The 22439-nt window shown below is 47.0% G+C and overlaps 1 protein-coding gene across 1 annotated transcript in view; it reads left to right on the top strand.

The window, feature by feature from the left end:
* DUSP3 (dual specificity phosphatase 3) overlaps positions 1–18477 on the top strand; it is a 134504-nt gene extending 116027 nt beyond the window's left edge. Inside the window, exon 3 of the mRNA XM_040435962.1 lies at positions 17246–18477. Coding sequence (XP_040291896.1) covers positions 17246–17451 — 206 coding nt within the window. The 3' untranslated portion in view covers positions 17452–18477. The remainder of the gene's footprint in view (positions 1–17245) is intronic.
* The last annotated feature ends 3962 nt before the right edge of the window (positions 18478–22439 follow it).

Genomic DNA, 22439 nt, shown 5'->3' with positions numbered 1-22439 from the left:
AGGTAAATCCCCTGCAAACAAATGTGGATAGGGAAATGAATAAAAATAAAAAATAAAAAAAATAAAAATGACCCAATATCAATTGGACAGAGGTCCCATAGCAGAGAATCTGGCTTCACGTCAGCAGAGAATCAGTCTCTTCATGCCATAGCAAAGAATCTGGCTTCATGTCAGCAGAGAATCAGTCTCTTCATGCCATAGCAGAGAATCTGGCTTCATGTCACCCACCACTGGAAGAGGCCACTGTCACATATTTAGGCCCCGGCACCCAGACAGAGGAGAGCAGTCCCGTAACAGAGAATCTGGCCTTATGTCAGCGCAGAATCTGTCTTCATGTCATAGCAGAGAATCAGGCTTCACGTCACCCACCACTGGAACAGGCCACTGTCACACATTTAGGCCCAGGCACCCAGGCAGAGGAGAGAGGTCCCGTAACAGAGAATCTGGCCTTATGTCAGCGCAGAATCTGTCTTCATGTCATAGCAGAGAATCAGGCTTCACGTCACCCACCACTGGAACAGGCCACTGTCACATATTTAGGCCCAGGCACCCAGGCAGAGGAGAGAGGTCCCGTAACAGAGAATCTGGCCTTATGTCAGCGCAGAATCTGTCTTCATGTCATAGCAGAGAATCAGGCTTCACGTCACCCACCACTGGAACAGGCCACTGTCACATATTTAGGCCCAGGCACCCAGGCAGAGGAGAGAGGTCCCGTAACAGAGAATCTGGCCTTATGTCAGCGCAGAATCTGTCTTCATGTCATAGCAGAGAATCAGGCTTCACGTCACCCACCACTGGAACAGGCCACTGTCACATATTTAGGCCCAGGCACCCAGGCAGAGGAGAGAGGTCCCGTAACAGAGAATCTGGCCTTATGTCAGCGCAGAATCTGTCTTCATGTCATAGCAGAGAGTCAGGCTTCACGTCACCCACCACTGGAACAGGCCACTGTCACATATTTAGGCCCAGGCACCCAGGCAGAGGAGAGAGGTCCCGTAACAGAGAATCTGGCCTTATGTCAGCACAGAATCTGTCTTCATGTCATAGCAGAGAATCAGGCTTCACGTCACCCACCACTGGAACAGGCCACTGTCACATATTTAGGCCCAGGCAGAGGAGAGAGGTCCCGTAACAGAGAATCTGGCCTTATGTCAGCGCAGAATCTGTCTTCATGTCATAGCAGAGAATCAGGCTTCACGTCACCCACCACTGGAACAGGCCACTGTCACACATTTAGGCCCAGGCACCCAGGCAGAGGAGAGAGGTCCTGTAACAGAGAATCTGGCCTTATGTCAGCGCAGAATCTGTCTTCATGTCATAGCAGAGAATCAGGCTTCACGTCACCCACCACTGGAACAGGCCACTGTCACATATTTAGGCCCAGGCACCCAGGCAGAGGAGAGAGGTCCCGTAACAGAGAATCTGGCCTTATGTCAGCACAGAATCTGTCTTCATGTCATAGCAGAGAATCAGGCTTCACGTCACCCACCACTGGAACAGGCCACTGTCACATATTTAGGCCCAGGCACCCAGGCAGAGGAGAGAGGTCCCGTAACAGAGAATCTGGCCTTATGTCAGCACAGAATTTGTCTTCATGTCATAGCAGAGAATCAGGCTTCACGTCACCCACCACTGGAACAGGCCACTGTCACACATTTAGGCCCCGGCACCCAGACAGAGGAGAGGTTCATTCAACTTTGGGTTGCCCCGCAATATAATGGTAAAATTAAATTAAAAATAGTATTGAATTAGAAAGTGCCCTGGAGTAGAATAATATATTGTTAAGGGGAGGTAGTTAATATCTAATCTGCACAAGGGATGGACAGGTCCTGTGGGATCCATGCCTGGTTCATTTTTATGAACGTCAGCTTGTCCACATTGGCTGTAGACAGGCGGCTGCGTTTGTCTGTAATGACGCCCCCTGCCGTGCTGAATACACGTTCAGACAAAATGCTGGCCGCCGGGCAGGCCAGCACCTCCAAGGCATAAAAGGCTAGCTCTGGCCACGTGGACAATTTGGAGACCCAGAAGTTGAATGGGGCCGAACCATCAGTCAGTACGTGGAGGGGTGTGCACAGGTACTGTTCCACCATGTTAGTGAAATGTTGCCTCCTGCTAACACGTTCCGTATCAGGTGGTGGTGCAGTTAGCTCTGGCGTGGTGACAAAACTTTTCCACATCTCTGCCATGCTAACCCTGCCCTCAGAGGAGCTGGCCGTGACACAGCTGCGTTGGCGACCTCTTGCTCCTCCTCTGCCTTCGCCTTGGGCTTCCACTGGTTCCCCTGTGACATTTGGGAATGCTCTCAGTAGCGCGTCTACCAACGTGCGCTTGTACTCGCGCATCTTCCTATCACGCTCCAGTGTAGGAAGTAAGGTGGGCACATTGTCTTTGTACCGGGGATCCAGCAGGGTGGCAACCCAGTAGTCCGCACACGTTAAAATGTGGGCAACTCTGCTGTCGTTGCGCAGGCACTGCAGCATGTAGTCGCTCATGTGTGCCAGGCTGCCCAGAGGTAAGGACAAGCTGTCCTCTGTGGGAGGCGTATCGTCATCGTCCTGTGTTTCCCCCCAGACACACACCAGTGATGGGCCCGAGCTGCTTTGGGTGCCACCCCGCTGTGAACATGCTTCATCCTCATCCTCCTCCACCTCCTCCTCATCCTCGTCCTCCTCGTCCTCCAGTAGTGGGCCCTGTCTGGCCACATTTGTACCTGGCCTTTGGTAGGGATCGACCGATATTGATTTTTTAGGGCCGATACCGATAATTTGTGAACTTTCAGGCCGATAGCCGATAATTTATACCGATATTCTGGGAATTTTCATTTTTGAGAAAAAAAAAAAATTCCTACACAAATCTGCTGAAAATTATTATGTTTATTGTTAATGTGTATTTTTTTTGTTTATTGTTAATGTGTATTTTTTTTTTTATAAATCTTTTTCATTTATACTTAATATTTTAGTGTTTTTTTTTTTACTAACTTTTAACCCCCTTAGGGACTAGAACCTTTGTCCTATTCACCCTGATAGATCTCTATCAGGGTGAATAGGAGCTCACACTGTCCCTGCTGCTCTGTGCATAGTGCACACAGCAGCATGGAGCTGAACATGGCAGCCAGGGCTTCAATAGCGTCCTGGCTGCCATGGTAACCGATCGGAGCCCCAGGCTTACACAGCTGGGGCTCCGATCGGAGGAGCAGGAGAGAGGGGATCCTGTGGCCACTGCCACCAATGATTAATACTGGGTGGGGGGGGGGGGGGGCACTGCGCCACCAATGTTTTTACTATTGGCCGGGATTGGGATGGGGGTGGGGGGCGCACTGCGCCACCAATGATTAATACTGGGGGGCTTGGGGGGGGCGCACTGCGCCACCAATGAAGATAAGTCTCTCGATCATTCATATACAGGAGGCGGGAGCTGGCTGCAGAATCACATAGCCGGCTCCCGACCTCTATCAGCGGTAGCTGCGATCCGCGGCACCTGAGGAGTTAACTACCGCGGACCGCAGCTATTGCTCATAGAGGTCGGGAGCCGGCTATGTGATTCTGCAGCCAGCTCCCGCCTCTTGTATATGAATTAATGAAAGACTTCTCTTCATTGGTGGAGCGGTGGCCACAGCCCCTCCCCTCCTCTTATCTTCTCTCCCCTCATTGGCGGCGGCGGCAGCAGCAGCACAGGGGGAGGAGACACTGCTTCCTTCTCCCCTGTGCTGCGGAGGGAACACAGAGAGCGCTGTCAGCAGCGCGTTCTGTGTTCCCCATACGTTATCGGTATATCGGCAAAATTGATACCGATACCGATAACGTTCAAAATCCTCAATATCGGCCGATAATATCGGCCAAACCGATAATCGGTCGATCCCTAGCCTTTGGTGTTGCAAAAAACCTCCCTCTGAGTCACTTCGAAGAGACTGGCCTGAAAGTGCTAAAAATGACCCCTCTTCCTCCTCTTCCTCTTGGGCCACCTCCTCTTCCATCATCGCCCTAAGTGTTTTCTCAAGGAGACATAGAAGTGGTATTGTAACGCTGATAACGGCGTCATCGCCACTGGCCATGTTGGTGGAGTACTCGAAACAACGCAACAGGGCACACAGGTCTCGCATAGAGGCCCAGTCATTGGTGGTGAAGTGTGTCTGATCCGCAGTGCGACTGACCCGTGCGTGCTGCAGCTGAAACTCCACTATGGCCTGCTGCTGCTCGCACAGTCTGTCCAGCATATGCAAGGTGGAGTTCCACCTGGTGGGTACGTCGCATATGAGGCGGTGAGCGGGAAGGCCGAAGTTACGCTGTAGCACAGACAGGCGAGCAGCGGCAGGGTGTGAACGCCGGAAGCGCGAACAGACGGCCCGCACTTTATGCAGCAGCTCTGACATGTCGGGGTAGTTGCGAATGAACCTTTGCACCACCAAATTCAGCACATGCGCCAGGCAAGGGATGTGCGTCAAACCGGCTAGTCCCAGAGCTGCAACGAGATTTCGCCCATTATCGCACACCACCAGGCCGGGCTTGAGGCTCACCGGCAGCAACCACTCGTCGGTCTGTTGTTCTATACCCCGCCACAACTCCTGTGCGGTGTGGGGCCTGTCCCCCAAACATATGAGTTTCAGAATGGCCTGCTGACGTTTACCCCGGGCTGTGCTGAAGTTGGTGGTGAAGGTGTGTGGCTGACTGGATGAGCAGGTGGAAGAAGAGGAGGAGGAAGCTGAGGAGGAGGAGGAGGAGACAGGAGGCAAAGAATGTTGCCCTGCGATCCTTGGCGGCGGAAGGACGTGCGCCAAACAGCTCTCCGCCTGGGGCCCAGCCGCCACTACATTTACCCAGTGTGCAGTTAGGGAGATATAGCGTCCCTGCCCGTGCTTACTGGTCCACATATCTGTGGTTAGGTGGACCTTGCCACAGATGGCGTTGCGCAGTGCACACTTGATTTTATCGGACACTTGTTTGTGCAGGGAAGGCACGGCTCTCTTGGAGAAGTAGTGGCGGCTGGGAACAACATACTGTGGGACAGCAAGTGACATGAGCTGTTTGAAGCTGTGTGTGTCCACCAGCCTAAATGACAGCATTTCATAGGCCAGTAGTTTAGAAATGCTGGCATTCAGGGCCAGGGATCGAGGGTGGCTAGGTGGGAATTTACGCTTTCTCTCAAATGTTTGTGAGATGGAGAGCTGAACGCTGCCGTGTGACATGGTTGAGATGCTTGGTGACGCAGGTGGTGGTGTTGGTGGTACATCCCATGTTTGCTGGGCGGCAGGTTCCAACGTTCCTCCAGAGGCAGAGGAAGAGGCCGAGGCGGCGGCGGCAGCAGCAGCAGAAGAGGCCGAGGCGGCGGCAGCAGCAGAAGAGGCCGAGGCGGCAGCAGCAGAAGAGGTAGCAGGGGGAGCCTGAGTGACTTCCTTGTTTTTAAGGTGTTTACTCCACTGCAGTTCATGCTTTGCATGCAGGTGCCTGGTCATGCAGGTTGTGCTAAGGTTCAGAACGTTAATGCCTCGCTTCAGGCTCTGATGGCACAGCGTGCAAACCACTCGGGTCTTGTCGTCAGCACATTGTTTGAAGAAGTGCCATGCCAGGGAACTCCTTAAAGCTGCCTTTGGGGTGCTCGGTCCCAGATGGCGGCGGTCAGTAGCAGGCGGAGTCTCTTGGCGGCGGGTGTTCTGATTTTGCCCACTGCTCCCTCTTTTGCTACGCTGTTGGCTCAGTCTCACCACTGCCTCTTCCTCCGAACTGTGAAAGTCAGTGGCACGACCTTCATTCCATGTGGGGTCTAGGACCTCATCGTCCCCTGCATCGTCTTCCACCCAGTCTTGATCCCTGACCTCCTGTTCAGTCTGCACACTGCAGAAAGACGCAGCAGTTGGCACCTGTGTTTCGTCATCATCAGAGACGTGCTGAGGTGGTATTCCCATGTCCTCATCATCAGGAAAAATAAGTGGTTGTGCGTTAGTGCATTCTATCTCTTCCACCCCTGGGGAAGGGCTAGGTGGATGCCCTTGGGAAACACTGGCAGCAGAGTCTTCAAACAGCATAAGAGACTGCTGCATAACTTGAGGCTCAGACAGTTTCCCTGATATGCATGGGGGTGATGTGACAGACCGATGGGCTTGGTTTTCATGCGCCATCTGTGCGCTTTCTGCAGAAGACTGGGTGGGAGATAATGTGAACGTGCTGGATCCACTGTCGGCCACCCAATTGACTAATGCCTGTACCTGCTCAGGCCTTACCATCCTTAGAACGCCATTGGGCCCCACCAAATATCGCTGTAAATTCTGCTGGCTACTGGGACCTGAGGTAGTTGGTTCACTAGGACGTGTGGCTGTGGCAGAACGGCCACGTCCTCTCCCAGCACCAGAGGGTCCACTAACACCACCACGACCATGTCCGCGTCCGCGTCCCTTATTAGATGTTTTCCTCATTGTTCCCGTTCACCACTATTTTGAGAATGGCAAATTTGGGAATAGTTTTTCAACCCAGAACAAAAAATGTGCTTTTACGGTCACTACAAATAACTTGACCAGATAAAACAGTACAGATTTGGTTGAATAGAAATGTCAGGCCTGTTTTTTTTTGCGCTGTGTGACAGGTATAGGTTTAATCACAGAATCAGACTTCTATCTGCACGGTAGCGTGTGTCTTAGGTTTTTTCTGAATGACACTATCAGCGCCTTCAATGTAAGATATCCTTTCTGGGATAGATTTCAAGTAGGCCTCATATACCAGAAACTAGTTATTTTGAGAATGGCAAATTTGGGAATAGTTTTTCAACCCAGAACAAAAAGTGTGCTTTTACGGTCACTACAAATAACTTGACCAGCTAAAACAGTACAGATTTGGTTGAATAGAGATGTCAGGTCTATTTTTTAGGCGCTGGGTGACAGGTTCAACTTGCCCCTGATGTAGTATATGGCAAAAAAATAACCACACTGTTGATGGTTAAATGCACTTCGGTGATACAGGCTCAGCCTGCAGCTGATGTAGGATATAGCACAAAATAACCACACTATTGATGGTTAAATACACTTGGTGATAGCTTGTGCTGGCGCACCACAAGTCACAAAATGGCCGCCGATCACCCCAGAAAAAAAGTGATCAAAAAACGCTCTGGGCAGCCTCAAAAAAGTGAGCAAGTCGATATTATCACTTCAATGATCCACAGCTGCAGATCGATCACAGAATGAAGTCTTTTGGAGGAGTTAATCTGCCTAATCTCGCCCTAACGTCGCAGCTGCAACCTCTCCCTATGCTTGAATCAGCAGAGTGACGTGCAGCGCTACGTGACCCAAGCTTATATAGAGGCTGGGTCACATGCTTCACTGGCCAATCACAGCCATGCCAATAGTAGGCAAGGCTGTGATGGCCTCTTGGGGCAAGTAGTATGACGCTTGTTGATTGGCTGCTTTGCAGCCTTTCAAAAAGCGCCAAGAAAGCGCCGAACACCGAACCCGGACTTTTACGAAAATGTTCGGGTTCGGGTCCGTGTCTATACAGTTCGGGTTCGCTCATCCCTAGTTATAACCTATCACTCTTCCAGTTTAGGCTGTGTCTGCTGCAGTCTAATAGACATTCAGTCATGTCAGGCCTGGAGCTTTTGTTAGGCCCCTGGCTGCCATGGCTCACATCAGCACCCTGCGATTGCGTTCTCTGGGAGCCCTATCCCTCTAACTGCCTAGATGCAACAGTTGCTATTGATCTCAGCATCTAGGGAGTTCAGCGGATAGCGTTGAAGTCATCACCTATGCCGGCGATTACAGTGGGAGTCAATGGTGGTCTCCCGCTGTGATCCAGAGCTCTGTATGAGCACAGACTGTGAGGTCTGTTCAGTTACTGCCCCCACGCAAAGATTAATGGTGCAGGAGTGAACAGACTACAAAGGCTGTGCTGATACAGCCTTCTGGACCAAAGAATGTCTCGTAAGTAGAAATACGCATGAGACTTTTTTCTAAAGAGTGAAATTGCCTGTACAGGTGTTACTGTGACCTCTGCAAGTATGTACCGCACATATAACTGGCTTCACCATTAAGTCTCTTCACATCTGCATTGTGACTTTCGAATGGCCACATTTTCTTACAATGAGTTCTGTCTAAGTTCTGTCTGGTATCCATCAGGTTGATGGCAAGACTAGCAGGGACTGCAGTTTGTGGAGTACCCTAGGACAGGGTTTTTCTGCAAATGTTTGGTTTGTGGTGTTATTTAAATGTTTGCATTGTACACCAGTAGGTGAGGTATTGATTGGCATCAGGAATGGGGCTAACCACTCCATTCCTCCCCTTTTGGTAGTAGTGGGCTGGTCCTATTTCCTACAAGGGGAGAGAGGTGTTAGCTAGGACTGTGAGGAGGCACGTCTGATTGCTCCTGCTGCTAGGGCCTTAGGGACCAGAGAACCAACTCATATGTGAGACCACTACTCCAGAGAGACTTCAAAGACAAAAACTACAGATATTCTTAAAGGCCACAGCGTTACAGTTAGCAAAGTGACCAGCAAACATAGCTATCCAAAAATTGCAGGTGAGGGACTACAGCTCAGACACCCATCACCTTAGAGGCTTTGGTAGCAATATGAACAGAGCTTATAAGGCATTCTAAAGATGTGCACTCACATCAGTGCTCTTACTTTGTACAGGAGCGGTTTAGCATTAGATATTATGTTATTCGTACGGATATAGAATAGGGACAGCTAGCCAGTTGAACTAATGACAGATGTATAGGAGAGAGAGCAAAGCCTTTTGGCCTTTGGGACAATTTACATAGGCTGATACACAGGGCAATGATTGGGGACGAACTGTTTATTCCTGATCATTGCCCACTTATGTGAGCCGCATTTAAAGGCAGCAATCATCTCCTCTGTATGGGGGCAAGCGATCGCTTGAAGGCGTTGTTGGCGAGATATACCCTTTACTTATGATAGTGCCCCCTGGTGTTCATTCTTGATAGCAATGTGCATGTCCTCCTACTGAATCTATTTTGGTTGGCATTGCTAGACATAATGTGGGTGCTGCATTGTGGTGTGTGTTCGGCGCTGCTGTGGAGGTGCGGTAATATAGGTGCCGCTGGTGAGGCCATGGCATCACCATAGATTGGCTGGTGAGCCCTGAGTTTAAAAGTTTGAGAAGCCCTGAGCAGAGAGATAGGTGCAGAATATACTTTGGGCTGCATGCCTCTTGCCTCCTTGTCCTTTTTCCCAGAATACCGTGCAGTAAATCAGAAGGCAATTGCTTTATGATATGAACTAATGATCCCAGCAAGTGATTTACCCAGTAGAATAATTAATTCCATCTTTCTGCTGTGCGTGTTCTCCGTGACAGCAACTAGTTCAGTCATTGTTTATGGACTCGCCAAATGTCACCGTGAGCGCTATTCTGGGCCTCGCAAACGTAATCGGCACATTAAATAAACATTAACAAAATGGCAACATTACATCAAACGCACAAGTCAGCTGCAGAGGCGACCACACACTGCCATCTTCATTGCCGAAATTTTGACGTCCTATGTTTTTTTTCTGAACTTGTGTTTTCTCCTCTGCAAAGTGTAAACAACAGCAATGATTAAATTCCCGACTTGACAGATCCATTTACTCTCTGCGAGCGGCGGCCACATCACAGCTATGTTTTCGGTCTGCGATCTGACTCCGGAGTGCGGATTCATTTTCTGATAGCGAGACAAGTTATGACTTGCCAGATCAGTTTATTGAAATGCACATCTCGCTGAGTTTTTTTATTTCAACATCAAGATATTTGCTTCATCAGTCAAACATTTCTTGTATTTACCGACCACAATATTGGTGAATGAACCATATGGGGTAACTTAGGGGCACAACCTAGGCAGAGAATTTCTTATGACATACCACATGGATGAAATAAAACGTATTATAGATTACAATTCATCACGTGTATCATGCATTTATTTCATGTGTATATACCGTTTAAGGCTACTTTCACACTAGCGTTTTTACTGGATCCGGCAGGGTTCAGCAAAAACGCTTCCGTTACTGATAATACAACCGTCTGCATCCTTTATGAACGGATCCGGTTGTATTATTTTTAACATTGCCAAGATGGATCCATCATGAACTCCATTGAAAGTCAATGGAGGATGGATCCGTTTTCGATTGTGACAGAGAAAACGGATTAGTCCCCATTGACTTGCATTGGGGTAATGCCGGATCCGTCTTGCATCCGCATCCCAGGACGGAAAGCAAACTACAACATGTTGCAGTTTGCTGTCCGGTATGAGAACACAACTAAACGGAACGGAATGCATTTTGGAGAATTCCGTTCTGTTCAGTTCAGTTTTGTCCCTGAGGGGTTAACTGCCGCTGATGGCAGCTCCCTGTCATAGAGGTCGGGTGCCGGGTATGTGATTCTGCTGCTGGCACCCGCCTCCTGTATCTGTATTAAACGTTAGTTACTTTCATTGGTGGCCAAAATCACCCCCTTTCCCAATTTTACATTTAAAATATATAAACAATAAATAAAAAAACATATTACATATCGCCGTGTCTGAAAAGTCCAAACTATTAAAATATTTTTAAAAATTCCTATGCGATGAACACTAACAGAAAAAATAAAATAAAATGCCCGATTCACAATTTTTTTGTCACCTTGTCCCCCCAAAAAATAAGATAGCACTGTTCGATTATAAGCCGGACGTTCCATAAAATGCGTAATGCACGCTTTTTTCGGTGTTTCATTTTTTTGGTGTCGAGTATCGCAATACTTTTTTATGGTATCGAAATCGAATCAAAATGTTGGTATCGTGACAACCCTAGTTAGATCCCTACTGAGCAGTACTTGGTATATAACATAGTAACATAGTAGTAACATAGGACATAAGGCCGAAAAAAGACATTTGTCCATCCAGTTCGGCCTGTCATCCTGCAAGTTGATCCAGAGGAAGGCAAAAAAAACCTTTGAGGTAGAAGCCAATTTTCCTCACTTTACGGGAATAAAAAATTCCTTCCCGACTCCAATCAGGCAATCAGAATATCTCCCTGGATCAACGATCCCTCTCTAATAGCTATAGCCTGTAATATTAAGCTCCAGAAATACATGCAGGCCCCTCTGGAATTCCTTTATTGTACTCACCATCACCACCTCCTCAGGCAGAGAGTTCCATAGTCTCACTGCTCTTACCGTAAAGAATCCTTTTCTATGTTTGTGTACAAACCTTCTTTCCTCCAGACGCAGAGGATGTCCCCTCGTCACAGTCACAGTCCTGGGGATAAATAGATGATGGGATAGATCTCTGTACTGACCCCTGATATATTTATATATAGTTATTAGATCTCCCCTCAGTCGTCTTTTTTCTAACGTGAATAACCCTAATTTTGATAATCTTTCAGGGTACTGTAGTTGCCCCATTCCAGTTATTACTTTAGTAGCCCTCCTCTGGACCCTCTCCAGCTCTGCTATGTCTGCCTTGTTCACTGGAGCCCAGAACTGTACACAGTACTCCATGTGTGGTCTGACTAGCGATTTGTAAAGTAGAGGGAATATGTTCTCATCACAGGCATCTATGTCCCTTTGATGCAACTCATTATCTCATTGGCCTTGGCAGCAGCTGCCTGACACTGTTTTTTGCAGCTTAGTTTGCTGTTTATTAAAATTCGTAGATCCTTTTCCATGTCAGTGTTACCGAGTGTTTTACCATTTAGTATGTACGGGTGACTTGCATTATTCCTTCCCATGTGTATAACCTTACATTTGTCAGTGTTAAACCTCATCTGCCACTTATCTGCCCAAGCCTCCAATCTATCCAGATTCCTCTGGATCTGGATAGATTGCAGAGGGATTGTTCATAATGAAGATTCCCGATATACTCTGTCCATTAAGGTTACATTTGCCTGACAGAACCCAAAAGAATGTTCTTTTGGCCTCTGGCCAGTAGACATTAGTACACCAAGAAAAAGACTATATAGAATATCGCAGTAGACTACCCTATTGCATACAGTGGTATCCAGTAGGGATCGACCGATTATCGGTTTGGCCGATATTATCGGCCGATATTGAGGATTTTGAACGTTATCGGTATCGGCATCTATTTTGCCGATATACCGATAACGTATTGGGAACACAGAACGCGTTGCTCTCAGCGCGTTCTGTGTTCCCTCCGCAGCACAGGGGAGAAGGAAGCAGTGTCTCCTCCCCCTGTGATGCTGCTGCCGCTGCCTCCAATGACAGGACGGAAGACAAGAGGAGGGGAGGGGCTGTGGCCGCTGCGCCACCAATGAAGATGAGTCTTTCATTAATTCAAATACAGGAGGCGGGAGCTGGCTGCAGAATCACATAGCCGGCTCCCGACCTCTATGAACGGCAGCTGCGGTCCGCGGTAGTTAACCTCTTAGGTGCCGCGGATCGCAGCTACCGCTCATAGAGGTCGGGAGCCGGCTATGTGATTCTGCAGCCAGCTCCCGCCTCCTGTATGTGAAAGAGAGGTATCTTCATTGGTGGCGCAGTGCGCCCCCCCCCCCCCCTCAAGCCCTCTAGTATTAATCATTGGTGGCGCAGTGCGCCCCCCACCCCCATCCCAATAGTAAAAACATTGGTGGCGCAGTGCGCCCCCCCCCCTCAAGCCCCCTAGTATTAGTCATTGGTGGCGCAGTGCGCCCCCCACCCCCATCCCAATAGTAAAAACATTGGTGGCGCAGTGCGCCCCCCCCCCCCCAGTTCTAATCATTGGTGGCAGTGGCCACAGGATCCCCTCTCCCCTGCTCCTCCGATCGGAGCCCCAGCAGTGTAAGCCTGGGGCTCCGATCGGTTACCATGGCAGCCAGGACGCTATTGAAGCCCTGGCTGCCATAGTCAGCTCCATTTTGCTGTGTGCACAGGGCAGCAGGGAGAGTGCAAGATCCTATTCACTCTGATAGAGATCTATCAGGGTGAATGGGACAAGGGTTCTAGTCCCTAAGGGGGCTAAAAGTTAGTAAAAAAAAAAAACACAAAAATATTAAGTATAAATTAAAAAGATTTACAAAAAAAATAAAATAATAATACACGTTAACAATAAACATTAATTTTCAGCAGATTTGTGTAGGAAATTTTTTTTTTCCTCAAAAATAAAAATACCCAGAATATCGGTATAAATTATCGGCTATCGGCCTGAAAGTTGACAAATTATCGGTATCGGCCCTAAAAAATCAATATCGGTCGATCCCTAGTATCCAGTGAAAAAAAGTATAGAGTGCGTTACATGTATACTTTTTTATTGCCACTCTGTGGCATCTGTCAGAGGCATCGATTTAATATATATGTCCCTGCCATGTGAATAGAGCCTTGGGCACGTAATCGCCAAAGATTTTATATCACGTGCACTCTTCTGAGTCTTTTTGCAGTCTAGTTTACTCTGAAAGCTGAAGCTGCTTTTCTCAGCCCATGGGAGGGCCAGCTGCATGTCTGCCTGTTTCTAACCCAGTGCAAACCGTTTGTCATCTACACCAGCGGTCCCCATCAGCCGGGCTGCGGCCCAGAACGGGCCCTGGAGGATTGTTTGCCGGGCCGCGGCAAAAGGGCCCATCGCCGACGTCGCGATTGCGCCACAGTAATAGCAAATAACATATCTGCAGCATCAGTGCTTCAGTTGGTCCCGCCCCCATCAGCGCCGCGGTGGAAGAGAGGAGAGGAGGGCTCCGTGACTCAGTCACTCACTTCAGGCAGCTCCGGCCTCCTCCAGCACAGAAGCCTAAGCTGCAGTGCTTTATCCCCACCAGCGCCAATGTGCCCGCCCCCAGTCTTCTCAGTGCCAGCACAGCTGTGGGTGGTTGCAGATTAGAAGTGTCATTGTGGTAACTAAGAAAGCAGCAAGGAGGAGGACTAGCAGCAGCCAAAGCTCCATCAATAGTAAATTTTACTGAATGTTGAGGGGCAGCAGGACAGGGTAGTGGGATGTGAGTGAGAGGCACTCAGAGCAGCAGAGAGGCTCACTGAGGCCAGGAGCAGCCATTTTAGTCAGAGTACAGCCATTCTGCAGTTTTGGCTCTAATCTGATTAAAATGGCTGCTGCTGGCCTCAGTCTCTCCCTCTGCCTGCTCTGCCTCTTTTTTCACAGGTGCCCAGCACAAAGTGTTTGACCCTCAAAATGGTGTATTATATTAATCGCACATCAAGTGTTTCAATATCAAAATGGTGTATTATTATTAATCCTTCTCTTCATAGGTGCCCAGCCCAGCACACCAAGTTTTTGAACCTCAAAAAGCCCCGCCCACCCCCCCCACACACACCAGACCCGGTCCCTGGGAAAATTGTCTTGCATGAAACTGGTCCTTGGTGCAAAAAAAAGGTTGGGGGCCACTGATCTACACGACCGTATTTATGGGTCCGTATCCATTCCGCAATTTTGTGGAACGGATGCAGACGCATTCATTTCTATGGGTCCTGAAAACATGCGGACAGCACAACGCATTTGTACTTCTGTTCTGCGGCCTCGCAAAAAAGATAGAGCATGTCCTATTCTTGTCCGCAGACAAGAATAGGCATTGCTAATATAGGGCTGGCTGTGTGCGTTACGCAAAAAGCGAAACGCACACAGCCGGTATCTGTGTTTTGCGGATGCGCAATTTGCAAAAAACATACTAAATAAGGTAAGGTTCAGTCAAGTGCCTGTAGATAGCTCTAAATTGAGCTTCAGTTTTGAGAGATGTTAAACATTATTGCTAATAGGATATACTTTACTAAAACCTACTTTAACATGTGTTAGGCAAAAAAAACTCTTGAAAATGTGCCAGAAACCCCAGGCTACTTGTGTCCCTATGGCAATACTTTGTTTTGTATCCTGGCCGTTCAAGAGTCTCTGTCAGCATGATCAACTCTATTAAACCAGGCATATTGCCTGGTAGGGTTGATCATCCTGACTAAAATGATAACTTTCTTTTCTTTTCAGGCAGAGATATGTGGACATTTATACTTACGCAAATTAGGCAGTTAGAGCACCGAGGGGCCGGCATGGCTCTTAGAGCATTGCTACAGCTACGTCCCTCAATGCTCAGTATCCCCCCCCCCCTCCCCTGATTGACAGCACTAGACAGCCTTGGCTAATGGTGGTTCTACTGTGATTCCCTCAAGGCCCCTTTGTACAAACAGATTGTCGGGAAGGAACCGTTCCTTCCCGAGAATCTGCTGATCGCTCGCGGAGGAGACTTCTGCATTTACATGCAGCGATCTCCTCCAGAGTATAGGAAGGAAAGTTCGCTAATGTAATTGCTCTTCCCCATTCTGACTCATTTCCAGGCAACAGATCGCGTTTACACAGTACGATCTGTGGCTTATATATACGGAATCATTGGTGGCAGCGCCGTGTGGGAAGGAGATTTCCAACCTCCCTGATGCCGCTGCAATTTCTGCTTCCTGGTGAACTGAAGTCACCAACGGGTTCACAGAGTAGCACAGCAGCTGAGAGGATGGAAAGTTCAGTAAGGCCTAATGCACACGACCACAAGTATTTTGCAGTCCGCAAACTCCATATACAGTTGTGTTCCAAATTATTCAACCCCCAATGCTGTAAAGGGTTTTAGGGAATTTAGTGTACATTTGTAATTGTGTTCAGAATGAAATCTTAAAAGGACTTTTTAAAGAACCAAATGCAACTAAAATGACATCAATTGTTTTTGTAATACAGTATTAAATGTTTTTTTTGTGATTTCTTCATTGACACAATTATTCAACCCCTTAAAGACTACCACTCTTAAGAACAGAGGTTCATTCAAATGTTTTCGATCCCAGGTATTGAAAACACCTGTGGATGTCAAGGAGCAGCAATCAAGCATAATAAGCACCAATTAGGCAGATTTAAAAGGACTGTGATACTCAGCTCCTTCTAGACATTTACTGGTGTGTTTACAAACATGGAGAAGTCAAGAGAATGGTCCAGGAAGACAAGAGAAGAGGTGATTTCTCTTCACAGGAAGGGCAATGGCTATAAGAAGATTGCAAAGATGTTAAACATACCAAGAGACACCATAGGAAGCATCATTCGCAAATTCAAGGCAAAGGGCACTGTTGAAACGCTACCTGGTCGTGGCAGAAAGAAGATGCTGACTTCGACTGCTGTGCGCTACCTGAAGCGCAAAGTGGAGAAAAGTCCCCGTGTGACTGCTGAGGAACTGAAAAAAGATTTGTCAGATGTGGGTACTGAAGTTTCAGCTCAGACAATAAGGCGCACACTGCGTAATGAAGGCCTCCATGCCAGAACTCCCAGGCGCACCCCCTTGCTGTCTCCAAAGAATAAGAAGAGTCGACTGCAGTATGCCAAAAGTCATGTGGACAAACCACAAAAGTTTTGGGATAGTGTTCTGTGGACTGATGAAACAAAATTAGAACTGTTTGGGCCCATGGATCAACGCTATGTTTGGAGGAGGAAGAACAAGGCCTATGAAGAAAAGAACACCTTGCCTACTGTGAAGCATGGCGGGGGGTCAATCATGCTTTGGGGCTGTTTTGCTTCTACAGGTACAGGGAAGCTTCAGCGTGTGCAAGGTACCATGAATTCTCTTCAGTACCAGGAGATATTGGATGAAAATGTGATGCAGTCCGTCACAAACCTGAGGCTTGGGAGACGTTGGACCTTTCAACAGGACAATGATCCCAAGCATACCTCCAAGTCCACTAGAGCATGGTTGCAGATTAAAGGCTGGAACATTTTGAAGTGGCCATCGCAGTCACCTGACTTAAATCCGATTGAGAACCTCTGGTGGGACTTAAAGGAAGCAGTTGCAGCGCGCAAGCCTAAGCCATGAAGAATGGGCGAAGATACCCGTAGATCGCTGCAAGACACTTGTGTCAAGCTATGCTTCACGTTTAAAAGCTGTTATAACTGGAAAAGGATGTTGTGCTAAGTACTAAGATTGAATGTCACTTGGGGGTTGAATAAAACTGATAATGATGTGAGCACAGAAAATACATTTGTGGTTATTTCATTATAAATGTTATGTTATATTTGTCTGACTTACAAGTGCCTCTTTGATTTAATTGTAAACAAGATGACTGAAATGATCAAAATCAATGTCAAACTGGCCAAAACACTCAATTTCAGTGGGGGTTGAATAATTTTGAAAACAACTGTATAGCTTTTTTCTTTTTTTTCTAATTTTATTTCCATTTCCTGCAATTTTTAATATGTATTGTTGAAATGTGAGGAAAAACAACCTAATTGCTTTAATAATGAATATACAATGTAAATTTTTGTAATAAATAAAATAAAAATTATGTGAAAAAAATGTGTAACTCAAGCTACTCACCAGGCCTTGTGTTCTCTTCTGCTTTCAGGTCGCGTGTTTGTCCACTGCCGTGAGGGCTACAGCCGCTCGCCCACGTTGGTCATAGCTTACCTGATGCTACGTCACAAGATGGATGTAAAAACCGCGGTTGCAACGGTGCGGCACAAAAGGGAGATTGGCCCCAATGATGGCTTCCTAAAGCAGCTATGCCAGCTCAATGAAAAATTGGTGAAAGAGGGTAAAGTCAAGTGTTGATTGTAGCTCAGAGCTACAGCATTTAAACTACAAGTACAATGTGTTCCCACAGCAGGGATTTCAAAGTGAAACCGTCCTCTAAACAGCATGTAGGCAGCCATTTTTGTTGCTATCAGTTATAGTTCCGGAGCCATTGTGAGGCATGAGGCTCGTTGTATGCCTCATGGCTCGCTGGTGTGATTAGTTTCTAGTTCATTAGAAAATGGATGCCTTCACTGTTTTTAGGAGGTGAGTTCCGTTCAAAAAGCAACAAACATAAGCAGGAAGGGATCTCCCGGTGGTTCGGTGTTGTCCTGACGTAGTTCAGCTGCCAAATATTTTTGGCTTTACTTTTTTTAGAGTTTAAATGAACCATTTTATTTTGGTTTATTTTTTAAATTGTGATACTTGCTAGAACTGAAAATCTACAAACAACCCCTATGCCTGAGGGGTGACCCTTCTTCAGTCTGTTTCATTGTGATCAGCATGACCATTGCCTTTCAAGACTGATTCTTCTCACTGTCATTAACTATCAACATATGCCTTTTTTGTTTGCTATGATTTTTTGGGGGTCTATGTATCAAAACAGGAAAACAAATCTTTTGTCTAAGGGAGTACATGCACTGCTTGTGTTTGAAAGGGTTGTCCCACCATAGCAACCTATCTGATATGCGAGGATCTGACCACTGGGACCTCAAGTGATCACAAGAATAGGGGTTCTGTGTCCCCAAATATGAATGGAGTGATAGTGATTCATGCACACTCCAACTCCATTCATGTCCGTGGAAGTGCCATGTCAACCAACTGCTGTACTTGGGTATCTCCAGTACTCGCGTCGAGAAGAATGGCGAGGTGGCGCACAAGTCTGACGCTCCATTCACACAGGGAACTCCCTGTTCTTGTGATCGATCAGGATCAGAGTGGTCGGATCCCACCGATTGTATAGGTATCACCTGTCCTATACATAGATGGTAATTTGTTATGGTGCAACAACCTCTTTAAACCCCTTTTAATGGGTTTTAAAAAGCTGTGATTGTGGTTAGAGGCTACTTGTGCTCCTATGGCAACATTTTCCGCTTTGCGTGCTGGCAGTGCAGTGTTGTCATAGGGACTTGGTGTCAATCAAAATCTCTTTCCATATCCTGGGTGAGATGGAACATGCACATTGAGTTGTACAGAGATTTAGATCCCCAAAATTTTGTTTCTATGACAACACTGCATGTCAAAGATAGAAAGTGTTGTCATAGCCACACAGAAGGTTTTCACACAGACCTCCTGGAACAGGTGTAACATACTAAAAGTATTTCATTTAACTGCCACTCCATCCGCTTGCTTGTCACGTACCTCAGAATCCATAATGAGTGTCCCATGTTGTAGTTAGAAATTTAAGAATTTATATTAGTTATTGTAGTTTTACCATGATTTTGTTCATTTTTTTTCTTTAAATTACATTCTTTTTAACTTAAACTAGTTTTACATCTGCGGCTGGACGCTCCGGCAGGATGATCTGGCAGACTTCTCTGGATCCGGCATTGCCGGACCGCGCCGCCTGCCCGCCAGACTCCGTTGACTATCATGGGATCTGGAGGGGAAACAGCTGCAAATATTCGGGGATTCGTCACGCAGTGGTTTCTGTGTGGCCGATTCCCGGACTCTCTGCCTGAACAGCCTTCTGGAGACACAGCCGCAGATATGAAACTAGCTTTAGGGTCCATTCACACGTCTGTTGTTTCTTTCCTGATCTGTTCCGTTTTTTGCGGAACAGATCTGGACCAGTTCTGTACCCATTCATTTTCAATGGGTCTTGAAAAAAAATCAGACATTGAGCTGTCCGATTTTTTTCAGGACCCATTGAAAATGAATGGGTACAGAACTGGTCCAGATCTGTTCCGCAAAAAACGGAACAGATCAGGAAAGAAACAACGGATGTGTGAATGGACCCTTAGTGTAATCTATTGTCCTTTCTGAAATATGGTACAGTATTTGCAATTGTGTTATTTTTGTTTTTAAAGGGTAACTCTAGATTACAATTACTGTTCTGACCATATATAGCCTGAGCTTCATAGGCAAACTATAGATCTCTAGCTAGAAACAGTGACAAACTCCTAGGTCAACCATGGAGAATCCCTAGTGTGAATTTAGTAGGGAATTGTAGTTGATGGGCCTCACTTTAAAATGAAGGTATACAGGACAGCCCTGTAGCTTCAAATGAGAAAATGGAAAGTTAATCAGTCTGAATTCCCCTGCACCACCCAGACAATAAGGGTATGTGTACACAACATTTTTTTTCTTCAAAAACAGAAAATGATACAAATTGTTTGCTCATAGTTGGAGTGGATTTCATTTTTTGTCTTTAGGACAGTCCACAATGGGCTATAAGGACCACTCCAGCCACTTCTCTCTGGAAACTAGTGATGGTGCAATCTCATGGACGTTATCTTCTGATAACACATAGTGAGAATAAGAAGGTTCACGCCCTGGTAAAACAGCATGAAAATGTCTCACTGATTGACAGGGATAACTGGCTTTAGGCTACATGGTGGCATGTCGTCCTTGCTCTTCAGTACTTCCAACAGCAGAGATCACACCATATGACAACTTCATATCCTTTTTCCAATCATTTGAATCTCAAACCTTTAAGGGGTTGTCCCTTCTCACTTTTTGCAGAAGTTAGGGCCGTTTCCATATTCCCAGACACTTAGGGCCAGCGCTTAGTCCCATCTTATCACGCAAGTGGAGAGATGGAACAACCCCTTTGAAGGGGTTGCTTGAGATGTGAAAAAACCTTCATACTTTTGGTCACATTCCAGTCCCCTGCTGGTCTCTACTTCCTTTATGCCTCTCAGAACACTGGAAATGCCAACGCGGCCAATCACTGTCCGCATTGGTAACCTGCTAAAACCAGTGACCAGCTGAGTAGGCATTTCCTTCATGTTCAGAAGGAGAAGTAAGCCACTGCCAGAAGTGTCTGGTGGTGGCATACTCCCTCTTCCCATTGACAACGCATGCATGCTTGGCCGAATCCAGCGTGTATGTGCATGGGAGGGTCGGAAGGAATAGCTGTCAGCCGACAGCTATCGAAGGTGTATAGGCACCTTTAGTATGACGACCATTGGCTACAGACTGAAAGCTGACTGGTTGCGACAGGTCATCATTGCTTATGTCACGTAGTCCCTCAGTAGACGATGGCTGTCATGTACTTTTGTACAGTATATTACCTCAATACAGGATTTGCACAATGCAAGTCTATTATCAACCACTCTCACCCTACAAAATGAAGAACGGGCGCGACGGCCTGGAAAATATGGCGCACATTGTTTTGATACATAGACTCATTGTACTTAACTTTTAAATAAGTGTGTTGATTTTATAATTGTCTATCTTAATGGTTGTTACTTGTGATTGTTCATTTACAAAACGGGTGCCTACAGATTTTCTGCATATATAGGTAAAGGTGAACACAATGGTTTATATGCAAATTGAAATGTCTCACCCCTGCCTGTGTATGTCCACCTAAGTGTTTTGTGTGATTAAATAACTACTGCTCACATGTTGTACGTGCAGTTTTTTTTATAACCGGTGTAAACGTTTTGTAGAATAAGTAGGTCATGTGTTTGCGGTCTGCTGGGTTATGCCTCATTTAGATGCACTAAGCAAGCAGGCAATTATTGGAAAGGGGCATTTCTTCCTTTATAATTCCCTGCTCGTCAGTGGAGTTGAAGAGCTACAATTACATGCAGCAATCACCTCCACGGTATGGGGAAGAACGATGGTTACCGTTGTTTGTCCTCATACACATTTGTTTTTGGACGGCAGATCGATGTTCACACAGCACAATCTGCTGACCAGGAACAGTTTTTAATGTGCTGCATGAAAGATCATTTCACCTGATGAGCGAGCATTCATTTATTGGGCAATCGGCAGCACATTTACAGGGGCAGATTTCCAGGAACGAGCATTTGTAGCAACATTTGATCCCGATAATCTGTCCAACAATTGTGCGGTGTAAATCCGCCTATAAACAGGCTCATAGCACTAAGAATTCTCATCAAACTGACCACAAGTGTTGTTGCTCAACTAGACAAAGCAATTCATGCTCACAATACAGAGATAATCCTAAACTTCCTATCCACTGACTATACATCATAGCTTCCCTATTGATCATGACTACCACCAATACCAGTACTGTCACGGGTAGTGGTTGGGCTAGTTCCAAGGGTGTTATCCTGGTAATGACCTGCTTTTCACCTTTTAACCCCTGTACAGGGATCTGGACTTGGAATAATCCTGGTGTGGTTGGCTGCTGACCCACAGGGGTCAGAGACACTGGTAAAAAACACAGATGGATCAGGCAGTATTTGTAGTCAGGACTGGCAGAGTACGTGTGAATCCACTAAAATAGTCTGAGGTCAGGACAGGCAGCACAGGTTCAATACGGTAAACAGGCAAAGCTCAGGTCAGGCAGCGACAGGTCAGAATTGATTAATAGGTAGATGTCAGTACATAGGCAGACAAACAGAACACCACACCTCTTTAAGGAACTAACAAGCTAGGCAACCTAAAGCTCCGGCGCCCGCCCCTAGGGGAAAAGGGGCTTAAGTCCCAGAGGTGGCGAAGCATTAGCTGGAGAAGACTAGGGTTCGTGCGTGCTCTAGGGATAGACCTGAGGGAACATGCAAAGAAGCACAGGCCAAGGCCTGAAGAAGGAGAGGTCGCATGAGACGTCTGCAGTCAGACCCGCTGCTGGCGGGTCGAGGAGGGCAAGTAGGTCCAGACCGCCAAGACAGCAGAGAAGCCAGCTGGCTGGGTAAACCAATGCCAGTGCCTGCTAGGGGAAGCAGGGCAACAATGGGCACGGGCCACCAGTACAAGTACCATGACTCCCACAAGCTAGCAGCACCTGTTTTGCTAGGATCTCTGTGTGAGTAAATCATACTTTTCTTTAAGGGAGCCATTTGGATGGTATGTGTCTACCAAGCGTCCACCAGTCCTTAGGCCTCTTTCACACG

Source organism: Bufo bufo, chromosome 6 (assembly GCF_905171765.1).
Source record: "Bufo bufo chromosome 6, aBufBuf1.1, whole genome shotgun sequence".
NCBI lineage: Eukaryota > Metazoa > Chordata > Amphibia > Anura > Bufonidae > Bufo > Bufo bufo.
Note: the sequence above shows the minus strand (reverse complement) of the source record. Positions and strands in the feature narration are given on the sequence as shown.